The sequence below is a fragment of the Eubalaena glacialis genome, chromosome 2 (assembly GCF_028564815.1).
Source record: "Eubalaena glacialis isolate mEubGla1 chromosome 2, mEubGla1.1.hap2.+ XY, whole genome shotgun sequence".
Lineage (NCBI taxonomy): Eukaryota > Metazoa > Chordata > Mammalia > Artiodactyla > Balaenidae > Eubalaena > Eubalaena glacialis.
In genome coordinates, this window is record NC_083717.1 from 35,979,579 (window position 1) to 36,000,406 (window position 20,828).

The 20,828-nt window shown below is 37.8% G+C and overlaps 1 protein-coding gene across 1 annotated transcript in view; it reads right to left on the reverse strand.

Annotated features, from left to right (window-relative positions):
- Nucleotides 1–20,828, reverse strand: part of ADAMTSL3 (ADAMTS like 3) — a 374,428-nt gene that overhangs the window by 205,128 nt on the left and 148,472 nt on the right. The window contains exons 6-7 of the mRNA XM_061179848.1: nt 16,515–16,751; nt 2,621–2,747 (exon numbers count right to left, since the gene is read on the reverse strand). Of these exons, the coding sequence (XP_061035831.1) occupies nt 2,621–2,747; nt 16,515–16,751 (364 nt within the window). The remainder of the gene's footprint in view (nt 1–2,620; nt 2,748–16,514; nt 16,752–20,828) is intronic.

Genomic DNA, 20,828 nt, shown 5'->3' on the forward strand with positions numbered 1-20,828 from the left:
TAAACCCACTGCACTCAGGCTTTGGTTTCAGCCAGAAGTTCATTGAAACCACTCTTGCTAAGGTCACAGATTTGGCTTCAAATTGCCAAAGAGAAATTTTTGGACCTTAATTCCAGCTTACCTCAAAACAGCATTTAACATGGCCGACTATTAACTCCTTTTTGGAATTACTTATTCCTTCAGCTTCCATACTGCTTTGGCTAAGTTCTGAGTTTATCTACTCTTTTCATTATCTTTTCACTTGAATTCCCTTAAACTTTTTCCCTGGCTAAATTGTCATGACTTCCTGATATATTCTATATACTCTCTTTGGAGGGACTCAGCTAATTTATAGCTAAAGGCCACCAAGATGGGGATTTTGCCACTAGCAACAATGGACTATCATGTTTCAGATCAACTCTTCCACTCCAAAGACAATCAACATCTGTTTGAAGGTATCAGATAGGTACCAAGGCATTGAATACTTAAAGGGCCAAATTTCGGGAAAGAAGAAAAACCCAAGGAGGTGAACGTTTATATTTGATATGCATCTCCTCTCCATGCATTCCTTACCCTGATGAACAGCAAATAAATCCACCCAGCTGCTCAAGCTGGAAAATCTGCAACATCCTACCTTTCTTTTCTCTCTTACAGTCTTCATTCAAAGAATTATCAAACTCCACTGACTCTCCTAAATCTCTCTCCCGTCTGTTCCTTCGTCTGCCTCTCCCACCACACTACTCCCGACCAAGGCCTCATTATTTCAAACACCCTGGAGTATTTAAAAATAGCATCCTGCTTAGACTCCTTGCTTCGCAGCTCACCTCCACATGCAGCCAGAATTATTTCATTAACACAAATCTAACCATGCCACTCCACTGCCTAAATGGCTTCAATGACTCCATTTAACCTGAAATGTGAAGCACAATGATGAAGGCCTTTATGGTTGCCTTCTGTCTTATCCCCCACCCTAACCAATGTGCAATCTTAGTAGTTCCTCAACAAAGTCCAGGCTTCCCTCTAGGGTCACACCATGAACTTTGTGTTTCCTCTGCCTGGAAAATCCTCCTCACCTTCCACCCCTCCTGTAAGGTTCTCCCCATTTTGGAAGAATAAGTAAAATCCCTATTTCATAAGTTACATTCAAATAAACACAAAGAAATAAAAGAGTTTAAAGTAGGAACACACAGGGACTTCCCTGGTGGTGCAGTGGTTAAGAATCCACCTACCAATGCAGGGGACACGGGTCCTATCCCTGGTCCGGGAAGAACCCACGTGCAGCAGACCAACTAAGCCCGTGCGCCACAACTACTGAGCCTGTGCTCTAGAGCCCGCGAGCCACAACTACTGAAGCCCACACACCTAGAGTCCGTGCTCCTCAACAAAAGAAGCCACCACAATGACAAGCCCGCGCACCACAACGAAGAGTAGCCCCTGCTCGCCACAACTAGAGAAAGCCCGCGCGCAGCAACAAAGACCCAACACAGCCAAAAATAAATAAATAAATAAATAAATAAATTTATAAATTTATAAAAAAATAAAATAAAGTAGGAACATAAAAAAAGCACTGGCAGAAGGTGCACATGTATAATTTTTTCCCTTTAAGGCAAGGGTCAGCAAACTACAGCCTGAGGGTCAAATTCAGCCTGCAGGCTAGGTTTTGTAAATAAAGTTTTATTGGAACACAGCTGTGCCCATTGGTTCACGGGTTGTCTGTGGCTGCTTTTGCCTGGTAACAGCACAGTGTTGCGTAGTTGAGACAGAAACCATATGGGCTGAAAAGCCCTAAAATATTTACTCTCTGGCCCTTTACAGAAAAAGTTGACTGACCCCAAATTTTGAAAAAAAAATTTTAAGCAGATATTATTGAACTTAAAAGATGGAAACGTCTGAATATGTAGAACTTAGAAACTACTGATTCTACAAACACAAACAATATTTAAAGTCAAATGACAAACAGAGAACATTAGAAATAGGTACAACAGACAAACAAATAGTATATATTCATGATACAAGTGAGGAAAAGATCACCATCCAAATAGGAAAAAGAGTAAATGACTTCAGCAGCTAATTGAAACATGAAGAAGTATAAATGGGCAAAAAATGCATGACGATATTTTCTACCTTGTTAGCAATCGGAGGGGGGCAAAAAAAATAATGACATAGTTTACCTTAAAAAAAACAGCAGATTAAAAAAAAAGTTATACTCTGTATTGGCATATGTTCAAAGAAACAGGTAGTCTTAGAAGAGGTAATTGGAATAGGGACTTCCCTGGCGATCCAGTGGTTAAGACTTCACCTTCCAATGCAGGAGGTGTGGGTTCGATCCCTGGTGGGGGAGCTAAGATCTCATATGCCTCCTGCCCAAAAGACCAAAACATAAAACAGAAGCAATACTGTAACAAAGTCAATGAAGACTTTAAAAATGGTCCATATCAAAAAAAATCTTTAAAAAAAAAAAAAAGAGGTAATGGGAATAAAAATTTGATATACTACACTTTTTGGAAGAAATTTGTCTTTTAGAACACGGGTCAAAAGTTCTTTCCAACGAAAAAGCTTAGCATTAGGAAAATGTTATTCTAGTATCAGACGGTCTAAAGCACATGTTTTATGGTAACATTGTATCGGGTTTAAAACCTACTTTTTTCAGGAGAAACCTGTGACTTTGATTGTCCCCGCACCAGCCTGCAGGTGGCGCCGTCACCAGCACAGACGCCACAGTTGTCTTCCTTGGCGTTGCTCCCCAGTTGCCGGTCGCAGCCCACTGCCTGCAGACAGAAGCACGGCGGTCAGGAGCGGGTAGAGATACGGGGATGTGAGACCTTCTGTATGTCAGAAACCGTATTTATGGTGTTATCCTTCTTAAAAGTACGAGTTGGCTCTCGTTTATGAGAATATAGTTTTTAAAAGATATAATAATATATAAAGCTTGACAGTACCCTGTCATTTATATGATTCTTCTCCAAAGGCCAAAGAATTAAAAAAGACTTGAGACTGCCCCTTGACACTCCCACTCTTAGTGTTTTATTTATAATTTTATTCAGATATTTTATGTACATAAAATGAATGGAACATTACAGATATTTCCTCTCTCCTCTTTCCCCACCCCTTCCCTCTCTTTCTATCCCTACCCTAGTCCTATTCTCTCATTTCTTCCCCCAAATGACCACTATTCTGAAGTTGATGTATATCCTTCTGGTCCATAGTTTTATTTTAATTTTTTTTTCTGTTTTTAATCTCAATCTATACCTGTATCTTAACATTGATGATATATCCATCTCTCTCTATATTCTGTATTTGTATCTTTGCATTTCCTTCTGTTTATCATTATCTATACCTATACCTATCTCTACCTGTATGTCATTATATATATATGTGTGTGTATATATACAATCTTTATAAAAACTTTTATAAACAATTTTTAAAATATAAGAAAGGAATTAATGAGAGAGCTATCTCATAGAATATGCTTATACTGATATCCTTCGGTCTTTTGTGAATTACTGCTTTTGTGAGTTGTGTGTGTGTATTTGCTAGACTGTGAGCTTCCTTGTATGAAAAAAAGGGCTATGTCTTATATTTCTTTTTATTTTACAAATATGTCTTTTACATGATGTACGCCCAATAATATTAACTGATGAACTGGTTTATCTCTACCTCTGCATACACATTCAACTTTATTTGTATTTATATGCCTGGTGTGTAAGTGCAGAGACCTTAGAGGCAAACAGCCCACTTACAAAACCTGCCCTGTCCTACCACCCCTTTCAAGCTGCAGGGTGTTGAACAATTCAAACTCTAGGAGACTCATTTTCCTCAAGAGTAAAATAGGGACAATAATACATACTCCACGTAGGGTCTACTAAGAATGAAATGAGAAAATGTATGTGAAACTCTTAGTACAGTGATTAGAATACTCAAAGGGCTCAACAAAAGAGAGCCCCTTTAACCTCTCTCTGTTTTTCATTTTGTTTTGACTGCTGGGTTGAGCCCCTATGCTTCGGTTTGGAGAACTGCTGGATCAGATTTTGTATCCAAGGTGTTGAAGAGAATATAAAACAGGACGAAGCTGGAACCACATCTATAGACTATTCTTTCCAAAATGTTGGTGCTGAAGGGAAGGAAAAAGATCAAATGAAAGTTTCAGGGAGAGGTAGGAAAAGTTCCAAGGAAGTTTAAGGAAAAGCCTATGATTAGAGATATTTTCAAATTCACAAAGGGCTGTCACGAAGAAAGGGTTTACATTTGTTCTGTGTATTTTCAAACGGTGAAAGCTACAGGTTTAGGCATAATTTAGTTCAATATGAGAAAGTTTTTAAAGTCAGAGTTATCCAACAATAAATATTCAACCATGGGCTAGGCAGGAGACTTTTTGGCAGGAAAATTGGAGAGGGGATTAAATTATTTGATGAGCAGCTGAATCCTTTGAGACCCTTTCATCCTGATTATATGATTTTTATAAAGATAATAGTAAAATATTAATAATAATAGTTGATTTTTATTGAATGCTTACCACGTACCTGGCATTATGCCAAGTATGTTATACACATTATTTCATTTAATCTTCACAGCAACCTTTTGATACCTTCTATCTCTATTTTACAAATAAGGCATCTGAGTGTCACTGAGGTTATATGACTTTCCTACATTACACAACTAGTGTATTGTCTTACAACCTGTTTTAAAACCCAGTTCATCTGACAGCAGAATCCTAACACTATGCTATACCTTCCTCACCTTTAGTATCAGCAGATGGACAAAAATGAACCCAGTTACATAGGCCATTATGTTAATATTTACAAGTACATGTGGAATAACTTAAGAGTGATTGAGTTTGGAAACACACTTGCGTGGTTGAGATTCAATCAGTGAGTAACTTGTGATCACGCAACTTTCTCAAAGGGTAGTAATTCTACCATCAAATTATAGAAAACACTGTTCCTAGGCCAAGCTCTGTCCTCACACATCTGTGTCCCTGAGCACTTTGCATTTCATGAGAATGAGAATCACCCTTTATCTGGTCATCCAGGAAGGGTGTGGGTTTAGGAGCTAGGATGGGCTTGTTTTGAAGAGTGTTTAGAGCCTTGCAAGACCCTGGGCAATCGAATACCCCCCTGAGCACTGACATTTATTTCATAATTTTTAAAGCTACAGTTCATCCAAATATTACAGCCAAAAATAAGCATGTGAAAACATCACAGAAAAATAATATCTGAAAAGAAGGTCTGGTTGCCTTGTGATTCATAGGGTATAAGCCAGAACTGCCCTTGAAATTGAGGGACTACTGAATTTTGGCTCTCACTTCACATCATAATGAACACTGAGCAACTTTCTAAGAATTGCCTCAACTATTTTCAACTTCTGTGACTTTTCCTGAAGTCAAGATCTCTAGTGGTAATGATTTAAAAACCACTAATCGATAAACATAGCAATAAAATTTATTAACATCCATATATAACCAATTTCTATAGAGCCAGGCATTACAGAGTATAAATTAGTAAGACAAGATTCATATTCTACAGTGTAGTTAATGAGACAAGTTATACAAGATAGGGGATAATATAAACAAAAATTTAAGATATATGAGCAGTGCTTTGGGGAATAAATACACATATATAAATCATCACTTCAGCTAAGGATTATTTCATAGTTCTGGCATATGATTTCTTAATCAGCTCATAGAAGTCAGTGTTTAAATAAGGGTCATTACTCCATATGAAGCAAAACATGAATTTTCCAGCTCAAATATAATCCTTCAAGAAGCAAAGAATTTTTTGAGTCAACTTCTGCTTGAGATCTCTGAAAACTGGATTCTACCTTACAAAAAATTCGAACATTCCTGCCTGAAAAATCAGAGGATACGGAGCTATGGTAGTCATTAGGAATATTCATAAATATTTAGCTTCTCCAGACCATGGAGGACTGCACTTCCCCACCCCCTTAGAAATTAAGTGTGGTCATTGACTGTCTTTGGCCAACGAAATATGAGTCTAAGTGTCTGTGTCACTTCTGTAAGAAGCTTCAAGGGTCAGTGTGTGAGTCACACATTCCCCTTCTCACTGCTGTAGTTATTATGCAAAACGTGTTCCAATAAAGCCTCCCTCAGTCTGGGTCTCTGAGACGTTCAAGGGCAAAGACTCCTGCTGACCCACGTTGGCCAAGTAGCATGAGCTAAAAGTCACCTTTAATTGTTTTAAGCCACAGAGCTTTAGGGGTTGTTGGTTACTGAAGGAAAAACCTAGCCTGTATTATACTGGAGTACTATTTAACTATTCATGGATAGAGCAGGGTCATTGACACCAAAGGGTTGTTTGAAACTGGCCATTTCACATTAAAATCCAGATTTCTGGCTCCTGCTGACAAATGAAAACTCTGACATGTTTATACACGGTTGCCCCCTTGAGCATATTAATGAGCAGATATGTATTCTCCAGCTCATGACAGCCCTCATCACTCACTATGACTAGACTTGAGCAGTTTTCTTCCAGAGTGGACGGTAGATATTTGAGTTTCAGCCTCTATACTAAACTGTCTAAGCATCACTCACCTATCGTGCTGACTGCTGTCTACTAGAATCACATCTTACTTCCAGTTAGAAAATTTGGCTATATTGGTAGCAATACAAAACGTACAAATATCATCAGTATAGCGCCATGGTTAAGAAAACAGATTTTGGAATTCGGTTTCCTGGGTTCAAATTCCAGCTCTACCATTTTCTAGCTGTGCCGTCTGGGCAAATGACAGCCTCTTCAAATTCCAGTTTCCTTATAGACAGAGTGGGGATAATGACTATCCCAGCTTCATAGTGTATGATGAGCTAACACGGTAAAGTGCTTAGACAATGCCTGACACCTTGTAAGCACCCAGTGTTAGATGCTATTCTTTTTACTAGAAATACAAAGTGATTTCTTCATTTACACAGTCGTCAAGGAATTCAATAAACGTGAATGATAAATCAGACTTGTTCTGCAGATCTGGTTCCAACCAGGTCCTGTTTCTGATAAAAATCAGACCTCCAAAGCAGAAGCAAATTTCATTCAGTGAGTATAGCTGTCTCATGCTGTCTGCTGTGCTCAGACTCATGGGAGGTTCTTCCCAGGAGCACGGTGACAGGGTCATGTAAATGAGCAAACTGTAAACACACCTGCAAAAATTATTTGTAGTCTCTGTCAAGTGAACATCAGGGCTCAGTTCACTGATCCTAAGGCAATCAGAGAGAATCACAGTTTACTTTCTCCCATCCTAATGGCTGTGGACAGACACGGCCACATTGTATGGGAAAGGGAATTTATGTGAACATTGTCCTGTGGAAGGAAAGATACTGAATTCAACTTAGAAGCGTCTGAGTCACTTTTGAAGAAGGGCATGCAATTCTTTTGACCTGAATAGCCTTTGCCAGAAGATCACTCAGCTTTCAGCAAGGTATCACCTATGACTGTCCAAAGAATCCATTTACTCATTAGACTCACAGAAACATGATAGGAAGCACACATTTTAAAGGAACTAATTCGGCATTGAAAACCAACTTTATCCTGCAATCGCCTTCAAACCTTGGAAACTACTGGAGCAAACTATGCACTTTAGACAAATAAGAGGGAGCTCTGGTCAGTTCCCACAAGGAGAAACCAGGGAAAGGGAACCAGTGTAGCCTACAGGGCTCCTGTGTGACAGCTGTTCTGCTGGGCTCCTGAAATGTTCATGAAAGAACGAATTTATTTTTTTTGAGTGTTTTTAAAATGAACTTTAATGTTTTTTAAATGTATCACACAAACTAGTTGTACTTATTTTCATGCTGCCTTATAAATTAAAAAAATCACTATAAAGCCATCTATTTACATTTGTCCTTAACAGCAAAATCAACTCTTTCTTTTTTTTTTTTTTTTTTTGCTCAATACATTTTTTTTTTCTCAATTAGGGTATAGTTGCTTTACAATGTTGGGTTAGTTTCCACTATACAGCAAAGTGAAGTAGAGTTCCCTGTGCTATACAGTACGTTCTCATTAGTTATTTATTTTATACATATTAGTGTATATATGTCAATCCCAGTCTCCCAATTCATCCCACCCCCATTTCCCCCCTTGGTGTCCAGATATTTGTTCTCTACATCTGTGTCTCTATTTCTGCCTTGCAAACAGGTTCATCTGTACCATTTTTCTAGATTCCACATATATGCCTTAATATACGATATTTGTTTTTCTCTTTCTGACTTACTTCCTCTGTATGACAGTCTCTAGGTCCATCCACATCTCTACAAATGACCCAATTTTGTTCCTGTTTATGGCTGCATAATATTCCATTGTATATATGTACCACATCTTATTTATCCATTCGTCTGTCAGTGGGCCTTTAGGTTGTTTCCATGACCTGGCTATTGTAAACAGTGCTGCAATGAACATTGGGGTGCATGTGCCTTTTTGAATTATGGTTTTCTCTGGGTATTTGCCCAGTAATGGGATTGCTGGGTCGTATGGTAATTCTATTTTTAGTTTTTTAAGGAACCTCCATACTGTTCTCCATAGTGGCTGTATCAATTTACATTCCCACCAACAGTGCAAGAGAGTTCCCTTTTCTCCACACCCTCTCCAGCATTTATTGTTTGTAGATTATTTGATGATGGCCTTTCTGACTGGGGTGAGGTGGTACCTCACTGTAGTTTTGATTTGCATTTCTCTAATAATTAGTGATGTTGAGCATCTTTTCATGTGCCTCCTGGCCATCTGTATGTCTTCTTTGGAGAAATGTCTATTTAGGTCTTCTGCCCATTTTTTGATTGGGTTGTTTGTTTTTCTGATATGAGCTGCATAAGCTGTTTGTATATTTTGGAGATTAATCCTTTCTCAGTTGCTTTGTTTGCAAATATTTTCTCCCAGTCTGAGGGTTGTCTTTTCATCTTGTTTATGGTTTCCTTTGCTGTGCAAAAGATTTTAAGTTTCATTAGGTCCCATTTGTTTATTTTTGTTTTTATTTCCATTACTCTAGGAGGTGGACCAAAAAAGATCTTGCTGTGATTTATGTCAAAGAGTGTTCTTCCTATGTTTTCTTCTAAGTTTTATAGTGTCCAGTCCTACATTTAGGCCTTTAATCCATTTTGAGTTTATTTTTGTGTATGGTGTTAGGGAGCGTTCTAATTTCACTCTTTTACATGTAGCTGTCCAGTTTACTCATCACCACTTATTGAAGAGACTGTCTTTTCTGCATTGTAAATTCTTGCCTCCTTTGTCATAGATTAGTTGACCGTATGTGGGTGGGTTTATCTCTGGGCTTTCTACCCTGTTTCATTGATCTATATTTCTGTTTTTGTGCCAGTACCATACTGTCTTGATTACTGTAGCTTTGTAGTATAGTCTGAAGTCAGGGAGCCTGATTCCTCCAGCTCCATTTTTTTTTTTTTTCCTCAAGACTGCTTTGGCTGTTCGGGGTCTTTTCTGTCTCCACACAAATTTTAAGATTTTTTGTTCTAGTTCTGTGAAAAATGCCAGTGGTAATTTGATAGGGATTGCATTGAACCTGTAGATTGCTTTGGGTAGTACAGTCATTTTCACAATATTGATTCTTCCAATCCAAGAACATGGTATATCTTTCCATCTGTTTGTGTCATCTTTGATTTCTTTCATCAGTGTCTTATAGTTTTCTGAGTACAGGTCTTTTGCCTCCTTAGGTAGGTTTATTCCTAGGTATTTTATTCTTTTTGTTGCAATGGTGAATGGGATTGTTTCCTTACTTTCTCTTTCACATTTTTCACCATTAGTGTATAGGAATGCAAGAGATTTCTGTGCATTAATTTTGTATCCTGCAACTTTACCCAATTCATTGATTAGCTCTAGTAGTTTTCTGGTGGCAACTTTAGGATTTTCTATGTATAGTATCATGTCACCTGCAAACAGTGACTGTTTTACTTCTTCTTTTCCAATTTGTATTCCTTTTATTTCTTTTTCTTCTGTGATTGCCGTGACTAGGACTTCCAAAACTATGTTGAATGAGAGTGGCTAGAGTGGACCTCCTTGTCTTGTTCCTGATCTTAGAGGAAGTGGTTTCAGTTTTTCACCATTAAGAATGATGTTTGCTGTGGGTTTGTTGTATATGGCCTTTATTATGTCGAGGTAGGTTCTCTCTATGCCCACTTTCTGGAGAGTTTTTATCATAAATGGGTGTTGAATTTTGTCAAAAGCTTTTTCTGCATCTACTGAGATGATCATTTGGTTTTTATTCTTCAGTTTGTTAATACAGTGTATCACATTGATTGATTTGCATATATTGAAGAATCCTTGCATCCCTGGGATAAATTCCACTTGATCATGGTGTATGATCCTTTTAATGTGTTGTTGGATTCTAGTTTGCTAGTATTTTGTTGAGGATTTTTGTGTTTATATTTATCATAACTTTGTTTAATGGTTTACAGGCTACACGTGAGTTTTCAGCATGATTCAAAATTACTTTCTTTCCAGTGGTACCTTTAGCTCATGTCTGCCTCTCTTGTCCTCAGACCCTTCCTGCTACATTGAGAGCCTTAAAGGAAAGGCCGCAAGACAGTGTCTCAATGATGAGCTGGGTTTACATGTTCAGCAAAACTGGGCAATATTAGACCATCAACAGTTTGGTAATGAGGATGATGAACTGTACTCTACGGGTAACTTTTCATCCTTTCAGATTATCCTTCTTATTTGAGAATACTTTTTATTTTTGCAGGCAATTCTGTAATTATCAATGTAACAGGTTCTTGAGCCTTCCACACCTCATAAGATAAAGAGTCAATAACCATACCATTTCTTTTTTTTAACTTTTTATTTTATATTGGAGTATAGTTGATTAATGAAAGAACAAATTTAAAATAGGGCCTATAAGGAGAGTAACATCTCCTTTAAACAGACTGAAGAGACCAAGGCTCAGAGACAGTAAGCAGTCATAAGAAACTAATACATCCTGCACCAAGCAGTGTTCACTCCAACCATGTCACTGAGACTGCTTAAGCTGAGGTCACCAATGATCTCTGTTTGGTCCAAATGAAGCAGGCATATTTCAGTTCTTTTCCCTCTTGACTTCTCTGAAGTATTTGGCACTGCGAACTTCCTTCTTAAACACTCACTCACCCATATCTTGTTTTTTCCCAGTTTTCTATTACACAGAAGATTGTTTTGTGTAGTCTCCATCATGTGCACCTCTTCCAATGCTTGCCCCTGAAATGATGGGGCCTGAACTCTGTCCTTGGGAATCTGCCCTTCTCATTCAGTCCCTAAGGACATACATTAGCTTTAACCATGGGACGACCCCCAGATCTATATTCCCCATCTAGAATTCTCTCCTAAGCTCTAGATTCATGTATCAACTTGGATATCCACGGGTACATCAGGCCCATCATCTTTTCCCCACACACTTGGTCCTCATTCAGTATTTTCTGTCTTGGTGAAGGGCCTCATCATCTGCTTAGTTATTATGTCAGAAATCCAGACATCATTCTCAACTTCTCTCTCTCTCTTCCCACATCCAATCAAACATCCAGCCCTAAAAGATCTGTTTCTTTAATCTGTAGAATTTGTCTCTCCTTCTCAGTCACCCTACGTCCACCTTACTTTAAGCTCTTGTTATCCCAACTTGACCTATTATTATCTGCTCCAACCCTGTCTTCCCCAAATAATCTGCCACATTGCCACTTGAGTGATCTTTCTAAAAACAATCCCAACTCAGCTATTTCTTATAAAATTCTTCAGTGGCTCCTCTCCTCTTATAACTTTCAGAATAAGTTCATGATTGGTTTCCACATACATCTGTTGCCTCAGTTTCAAGCATTATCCCACAGGTATTTTTCACCTCAGCTCTACAGAATGAGTCAAAGATGCTTAAACACACCTACTATCACATCTCTTCACCAGCGCTATTCCTTCTGCTTGGGATTCTCTTCCTCATCTTGGTATATGTAACTTCTACTCAACTTTTCAAAACCTCAGTGTCAAAACATTACCTTGATCACATTGCTCTTCTTTAGCCCAGATTAAATTGTTTGTTAATAACAATTATTTTTCATTATAAAAGCAATACACACTCATTGTCAAAAACTTGGAAAACAAAAAAGCATAATTCTACTGACAAATAATAGCTATTATTATCATTTAGTGGAAGAGCTCAAAAGTTAACTGGTGGTTACAAAGGGAAACCATTGACAGCATATGAGATAGAAAAATGAAGTAGTAAACTCTGACCTTAGGGAAGATTAAGCAACAGCAAACATCAAATAAGATGGTTTAAGAGTAGGAAAGAAAGGAAGAGAGATTGGTTAGGCTACCAAGGGAGACTGACTAGTTTAGTCTTGGGGTAGAAAGGTGAAAGTGAGAGAGGAAAGAAGAGTAAAATGTGAGAGATTTGATAGAGGTACCGGGATAGAGGACATGCAAGCAAATACACTCAGTGACTAGAATATGAATTCAGGAAGGTAACACTGAGAATTGTGGTGTCATAAGCAGAAATGAATAGAAATAGCAGTTAGAATAACTAGTGGATCTGGGAAGAACAATACTAGTTCATTTGAGAATGGGGGGGCGGGATTGGAGGAATTCCGATGCTGTATTGGAGGAATTTGTGGAATCTCCCAGAATGGATATCAAGCTTGAACTAGAAAATTCAGGATTGGAGGCTGAGAGAGAAATGAAAGAAAGACCAAGAGTTATGAAAAGCCTCTGCATTTGCAAGTAGACAAGACTCATTTATTCAACCAGTTTTTAAGTGAGGACCTATTGATGGGGCCAGACATTGTCAGGGTACTGGGGTATGGCAGTGAGTCTAAATGTACCAATTAAAAAGACAGAGAATGTTACAGTAGATCAAAAAACAAGATCCAACTATCTGTTGTCTGAAGAAACCCACTTTAAATATAAAAGCATCTATAAATTAAAAGTAAAGGGATGGAGAAAGACACAGTATGCTAACATTAATAAAAATAAAGCAGGGGTAAGTATATTAATTTCAGACAGAGCAGACTTCAGAGCAAGGGGAGTTATCAAGGGCATTTATGTAATGATAAAGGTGTCAATACTCCAAGACAACATAACAATTCTTAATGTGTATATGCCTAACAATGGAATGCCAAAACACACGAGGCAAAAACCCACAGAACTGCAAGGAAAAGTAGATAAATCCACTATTATAGTTGGAGACTTCAACACCCCTCTATCAGAAATGGATAGATCCAGCAGGTGGAAAAAATTGAAGAAGAACTAAATAAATGGAGAGATATCCCTTTTTTGTGGATAGGAAGATTCAATATTATCAAGATGTTAGCTCTTTCCAACTTGATTCCAGAAAGTTATTTTGTGGATATTAAGAAACTGATTCTAAAGTTTACATAAAGAGGGAAAAGACCCAGAACAATCAACACAATACTGAAGGAGAAGTACAGTGTCAGAGGACTAACACTGCCCAACTTCAAGGCTTACGAATAAAGCCAAAGTAATCAAGATGGTATGGTATTGGAAAAAGAATAGACAAATAGATCAATGGAACGGAATAGAGAGCACAGAAATCAACTGACATGAATACAATCAAATGATCTTTGACAAAGGAGCAAAGGCAATACAATGGAATAAAAAGATAGTCTCTTCAATGAATGGTGCTAGAACAAGTGCACATCCACATGCAAAAAAATGAATCTAGACACAGACTTACATCCTTCACAAAAACTAACTCAAAATGGATCATAGACCTAAATGTAAAACACAAAACTACAAAACTCCTAGAAGGTAACCTAGGAGAAAACCTAGGTGACCTTGGCTATGGTGATGACCTTTTAGATATAACACCAAAAGCATGATCACTGGAAGAAATTACTGATAAGCGGGACTTCATTAAAATCAAAAGCTTCAGGACTTCCCTGGTGGTCCAGTGGTTAAGACTTCGCCTTCTAATGCAGGGGGTGCGGGTTCGATCCCCACGGGTTCGGGGAGCTAAGACCTCACACGCCTCACAGCCAAAAAACCCAAACATGAAACAGAAGTAATATTGTAACAAATTCAATAAAGACTTTAAAAATGGTCCACATCAAAAAAAAAATCTTAAAAAACTAAATGAAAATAAAATAAAAAGCCTCTGGTCTGTAAAAGACACTGTCAAGAGAACAAGAAGACGAGTCACACTGGGAGAAAATATTTGCAAAACACACATCTGATAAAGGACGGTTATCCAACATATATAAATAACTCTAAACAATAAGAAAATAAGCAACCCAATCAAAAAATGGGCAAAAGACCTGAACAGACACCACATCAAAGAAGATATATAGGTGATAAATAAGCATGTGAAAAGATGCTCAACATTACATGTCATTAGGGAATTGCAAATTAAAACAACAATATGATACCCCTACACACCTATTAAAATGACCAAAATCTGGAACAATGACACTACCAAATGCTGGAGGTGATGTGGAACGACAGTAACTCTTACTCATTGCTGGTAGAAGTGCAAAATGCAGTCACTTTGGAAGACAGTTTGAGACTCTCTCACAAAAATAAACATACTCTTACCATGATACAGCAATCACACTCCTTGGTATTTACCCAAATGTACTGAAAAGTTGCGTCCATACAAAAACCTGCACATGATGTTTATAGCAGCTTTATTCATAATTGCCGAAACTTGGAAGCAACCAAGATGTCTTTCAGTAGGTGAATGAATAAATAAAATGTGGCACATCCTGACAATGGAATATTATTCAGCAGTAAAAAGAAATGAGCTATCAAGTGATAAAAAGACATAGAGAAAATTTAGATGCATATTACTAAGTGAAAGAAGCCAATCTGAAAAGCCTACACTGTATGATTCCAACTATATGACATTCTGGAAAAGACAAGACTATGGAGGAAGTTAAAAGATCAGTGGTTACCAGGGGTTAAGAGTGGGAGGGATGAGCAGGCAGAGCACAGAGGATTTTTAGGGCAGTGAAAATACTCTGTATGATACCACAATGACAGATACATGTCATTATACTTTTGTCCAAACCCATGGAATATCCAAATCCAAGAGTGGACCCTAACGGAAACTGTGGACTTTGGGTGACTATGATGCGTCAATGTAGGTTCATCAATTGTAATAAAGGTACCACTCTGGTGGGGGAGTGTTGAAAATGGTGGAGGCTCTGCATGTGTGCGGGCAGGGGGTATATGGGAAACATCAGTACCTTCCACTCAATTTTGCTCTAAACCTAAAAAATTTTAAGTCCTTTTTTAAAAAGGTGGGGAAGGGGAGAGAAGAGTTCAGGAAGAGCCTGGAAAGGTAAGCAAGGATCCTGGATGTCATCATCAATGCAATGACAAGCCATTTAGGGATTTTGGTGGGAGGAGTGAAAAACTCTGATTTAGGCTTTAAGACAATCACTTTGGCTGCTATGTGGAGAATGAATCAAATGGGGACAGTGTTGGAAGCTGGGAGATCAGGACAGGAGGCTATTGTAGTTTAGGTCAGAGCTAATGCGGGGCTTAGGCTAGGAAGGAAATCAGTGGAGATAGAAATGGTGGATTCAAAAGAGGCTTTGGAGGTAGAACTGACAGGACTTGACAATGGATTAGACGTGTGGATTGAAAGAGAAGAATCAAGAATGAATCCAGGTTTTTATGGTGAGCAACTGGGGGCCGTTTTCTAGATGAAAAGATGTAGAAAGGAGAAACTAGTCTGAGGAACAAGACCACGGTTCGTCTAAGCGTATGAAGTCAGAGATGCCTGGCAGTGTCTGACACTTAGTAGATGGTTAGGTTCATTTGCTATTGTTACTACCATTTTTGTTATGAACATAATAGGGTAGATGGAATACTAGGCATTCATTATGTTTACAATTTTTTTTTCCAGTGATCAAAGGAATGGGGTGGAATCCTAACCTTTCCCTACTATCCCCATACTGTCTCAGCAACCTGTCATAGCCCCCTGAATCCTCAGACCCATTACAAGCCGTGGGGGATTATACCTCAGACACACTCACTGCAGCTCTCCAAAGTCCACTCTGAAAAGTCTGCTGGAACACATTCATGCTAATTAATTAATATATGTCATTGCTCCCAAAGACCCAAAACAATGAATTAGTTTTAATAAGAAAGGTCAGAGAACCTATAAGTATTATCCTTCCAAAGCAATGATTCTCAAAGTGGGGTCCCTGGGCCAGGAACATCAGCATCTCCTGGGAATTTGTTAGAAATGCACATTTTCAGGCCCTACCCCAGACTGACTGGATCAGACACTCTGGCATTGGGGCCCAGAACACTGTGTTTTAACAAGTCCTTCATGTGATTCCGATGCACTTTCAAGTTGGAGAACCACTGATCTAGAAAAACCACAAGTCATATATTGCAATCTTTTGATTCTACAGGGGCAAAATTTACACTATTTTAAATAAGTAAAACATAAGCTACAGGTGAGTAATACTCCCTAAAAAATTTTTACATTAAAATGATCAAAGACAATATTTCATCTGCGTGAACAAAAGTGCAGAAGAAAAAGATTATTGACAGTGGTCGTGGCACATCCTTGAACCAGGGGTACAGGAAGTAGGTGTGGCTTACCTGACAGATGCCGCTGATACACATGTCCAAGGAGTCAGCATTGCAACGAGTTCCATCCAAGACCTTGGGTGCCAGCTCCACTACCAAGTTCTGTCCCTGTGCGTGACACTTGAGCGCGCAGGGGGCAGCAGGATCATTGTACTCTGGAAGCCACTCATAATAACGCCCCTGATACTGGACATCATTGTAGGCTGAACACTGCTGGGCTCTGAAGTCCTCCGCATCCGGAGGGCAGTCCTGGGGGCAGAGAAGAAGGGCCACATGCACATCACCCAGTGAGATGGGCCAGCAGAAGGCTGAACAAGTGTACCCGAGTCCCATTAGAGCAGACCCCAATTGCTTCTCTTCCAGAAGTCACTTCATTCCTTCACTTTTTTTTTTTTTTCCTTCAAAACAGAATCTGTAGTGTGGAATTCTACTAGTACCTCTGTGATAAAGGAGGGGATCACCTCATTATTCTGATTATTTTTCCACCCAGGTTGTTTTCTCCAGTTAATTAAAGCTTACCATACTTAAATGCCAAATTTTGCTCTATTTTAACCATACTGAATATAAATTTTCAAATGCACTACACAACCTCCTTCTTTTTGAGACAAGGGAAAATGGAATGTTTTTGATTTTTCCAGGTGACCTAAGGTCTTCATAGGAAATATTAATTATCTTCCATGCCTTTAGGAGCCATTTCAACATAAAGGATTGTTATTAACTGGCCCCAAACTGCTGTGCTCTGTGGGGACTTGGGTTTGTTTCATTGCTTTTGTCATTGTTATTTAGTTCATCACATTTCCTCTCTTGTTTTCAGACCCCCAGCCATCGCTCTTTACTGGTACCCAGTGCCTGCCTTCAACGGGCTCTAGAATGGAAAGAGATAATGTAGCTTTTTCAAATTCCCTCTACAACAAATAAATCCCAAATTCCCTCTACAGCAAATAAATCCCAAGTTAATACCCCAAGGAGCTCTCATAATAATAGGACAAAGTGTTTGTATAAGTCTTGATGACTCAAGGGTCTTTTTATTTAATTACTAATCAATTTCATCAGATATTTACAAAGCAAGATGCTAGATGATAAAAATGTTACTTTACTCTTCAAAACTGAGCACACTGTGATGACCTAGAGGGGTGGGATAGGGGGTGGGGTGGGAGGGAGGCTTAAGAGGGAAGGGATATATGTATATATATAGCTGAGTCACTTTGTCCTACAGCAGAAACTAACACAACATTTTAAAGCAAATATACTCCAATAAAAACAACAACAACAACAAGAGGAACGAGTCCTTGTAAGTTAGGCATAGAGAATAAAAATTGAGAAGCAACTCCAAAAAGCTGTAATGGCCATTCAGCAGTACCTAATAATGACTTCAAAGCTAGTTAAATCCAAACTAGAAAGTGATGAACAAGAAATAATGCCTACTCAATAGGGGGCTGCAAATAGACACAGGGGTAAAGTACTTTTGAAACTTTAGATAAGGGAGCTTATTATTTTTACAAGTTTCCCCAGAAGGACAAATCACCCCCGAAGTACAATAATGTTAGCTTAAAATTATTAGAAGACACTTGTTTTAGATTATATTATACTAATAATTGTTTTTCATTTATTTTTCCAAATAAGCCAATTAATTCTAAAAGCTCAGCAACAAACAAAGCAAAACAATAAGACAATTCAGCGTAAAGGTTATTTAAAATAGTCAGGGCTTCCCTGGTGGCACAGTGGTTAAGAATTCACCTGCCATTGCAGGAGACACAGGTTCGAGTCCTGGTCCAGGAAGATCCCACATGCCGCGGAGCAGCTAAGCCCGTGTGCCACATCTACTGAGCCTGTGCTCTAGAGCCCACAAGCCACAACTACTGAAGCCCACGAGCCTAGAGCCTGTGCTCTGCCACAAGAGAAGCCATGACAATGAGAAGCCTGTGAACCACAATGAAGAGTAGCCCCCACTCGCCGCAACTAGAGAAAGCCTGCACGCAGCAATGAAGACCCAACACAGCCAAAAATAAAAACAAATAAATAAATAAATTTATTTTAAAAATAAGAAAATAAAATATTCAGTATGCAACTCTACACACAGTTCTATTAAAATTTATAGAGCATTTTTTGCTATAAACATATCAAATACATTTATAAAATACAAAGATTCACTCAATATTAAACACATTGTTTACATTTTAGTATGCAAAAATACAGATATAAATATATATGATATCACCTGATGAATTTCCAGAGACTTAAGCTGAGTGAAAAATGCCAATCCCCCAAACTTACTCACATGATTACATCTATACAATGTTCTTGAAGTGATAAAATTATAGAAATGAAGAACAGATTAGTGGTTGCCAAGGACTAAGGATGGGGTGAAGCTGGAGGAAAGTGGGTGTGGCTATAAAAGGAAATGAGAGATCCTTGTGGTGATGGAGTTATTCTTTATCTTGCCTGTTTCAATATCAATATCCTGGTCCTGATACTGTACTATAGTTTTGCAAAATCTTACCATTGTGGGAAACTGGGTAAAGGCAACATGGGACGTCTATGTATTATTTCTTACAACTGTATGTATATCTACAATTATCTCAAATAAAATGTTCAATTAAAAAAAACAAAAACAAAACAAAACAAAAAAAAGTTGAGCACAAACTTCCCAATTAATGGGAATGAATTCATTGTATACAAACTTCCCAATTAAAGAAAATAGATACAGAAAGGCAATATATTATTTTTTTTCTAATTGCAAAAGAAATAAATGTTCATTGTAAAAACTCTGGGAATAGTTTCTATTCAAAAAAACAATAAATAACAAAGATTCTTATACATAAATCTTTGCACAAATTTTTGATTATTTCCCAAGGACAAATTTCTGGAAATGAAATTTCTGAGAAAAAGAGTGTGTTTCATGAGATTTTCAAAATATTATTACCACATTGCTCTCCAGGAAGGTCGTATTATTATCATCGGGCCATATAAGTTCCCTTTTCTCAGTACCTCCTCTCAGTTTGGATATTATAATTTTCTAAAATTTTTTCCAATCATAAGTGTTTCATAGAATTTCAACATTTTAATTTGCATTTCCTTCTTATTATTTAGGTTTAATATCTTTTCATGTATATTTGCTTTTTGTATTAATTCTTCAAAAATTTCTTGTTTTCTGTCCTTCATTTATCTATTGGAATGTTTGTGTTTTTATTATTTTTAACAGCTAAAGCTATTAAATTTCATAGTGAAGTTATCGACTCTTTGTCATTTGTATTAGAAATATTTTCCCCATTTAATCTTGTTTTTGGTGCTTTGTGAAGTCAAGAAGTTTTGAATTTTTATGTAGTCAGCTCTATTCATATTTCCTTTTAAGGTTTCTTTCTTTACTAATGAGATATGCTTTTCCCTCCCTGCCCTGAAAACAGATAAATACTTAAATGTATTTTTCTAGTTCCTTCATAGTTTAGCAATTATGTTTAACTCTTTATTACATTTGGAATGTATTTTGATCTATGGGGTGAGGTAGAAATCTAACTTTATTTTTCTGCAAATAGTTATTAACAAATTATCAGCCAGAATTTTAAAATATAATTTCTTCTATTTATCCCCTTTTTATTACTTAATTTTTGTATTTTACTGTGTTTATGCTTTGGGCCTTGATAAAGTGCCTAAAATCCTTTTTGGAAGTAGGTATGGAATAAGTAAAATATAATTAGTAGACTTTCCCCTGAATTTAGTTGTATTACTTTGCTGTGAATCATTCCAAAATCTTCTATTACATCCACATTTTTCTTTGTTTTCACAAAATTAATCCTTAACCTAGGTCACACCTATGGAAGAAAGTATCAAACTGCAGAAGATTAAAACTGGATGACATTTCTGTCTTGGAATGAGGACGTCTTCCATCTAGCCATAGAGAAGATCATCAGTGACAAAATTATATCACCTCCTCTTTCCTCAATCAGGGTCAATTTCTTCTGTATCTGACTCTTTGAAACCCAGAGAGTATAAGAGAGCAGGGTAAAAACAACTTCCCTTGCATTAGGCTCACTTAGCATCTTAAGCACACTTGAGGAAATAAAAGTGCTAGCTGTCTGACTCTTGAATGTCTTAAACCCCTCAAACCAAAGAAGTTTCACAAAATCAACTATGGTTAATTAACAGAAGCCAGCCTAAACTGAGCCCTTGCTGAAAGGGTGGCCAGGTTTGTATGTGTGACCTAGCCTCCTTGGCCACAGCTGATTATCAGAGGCAAACATCTGGTCCACGCCAGGTCAATATTTCCCAGGAATTCAGAATTGCAACAAAAGAGCTGGAGCTGAAAACTCACATCAGTCTGGGCTGGGC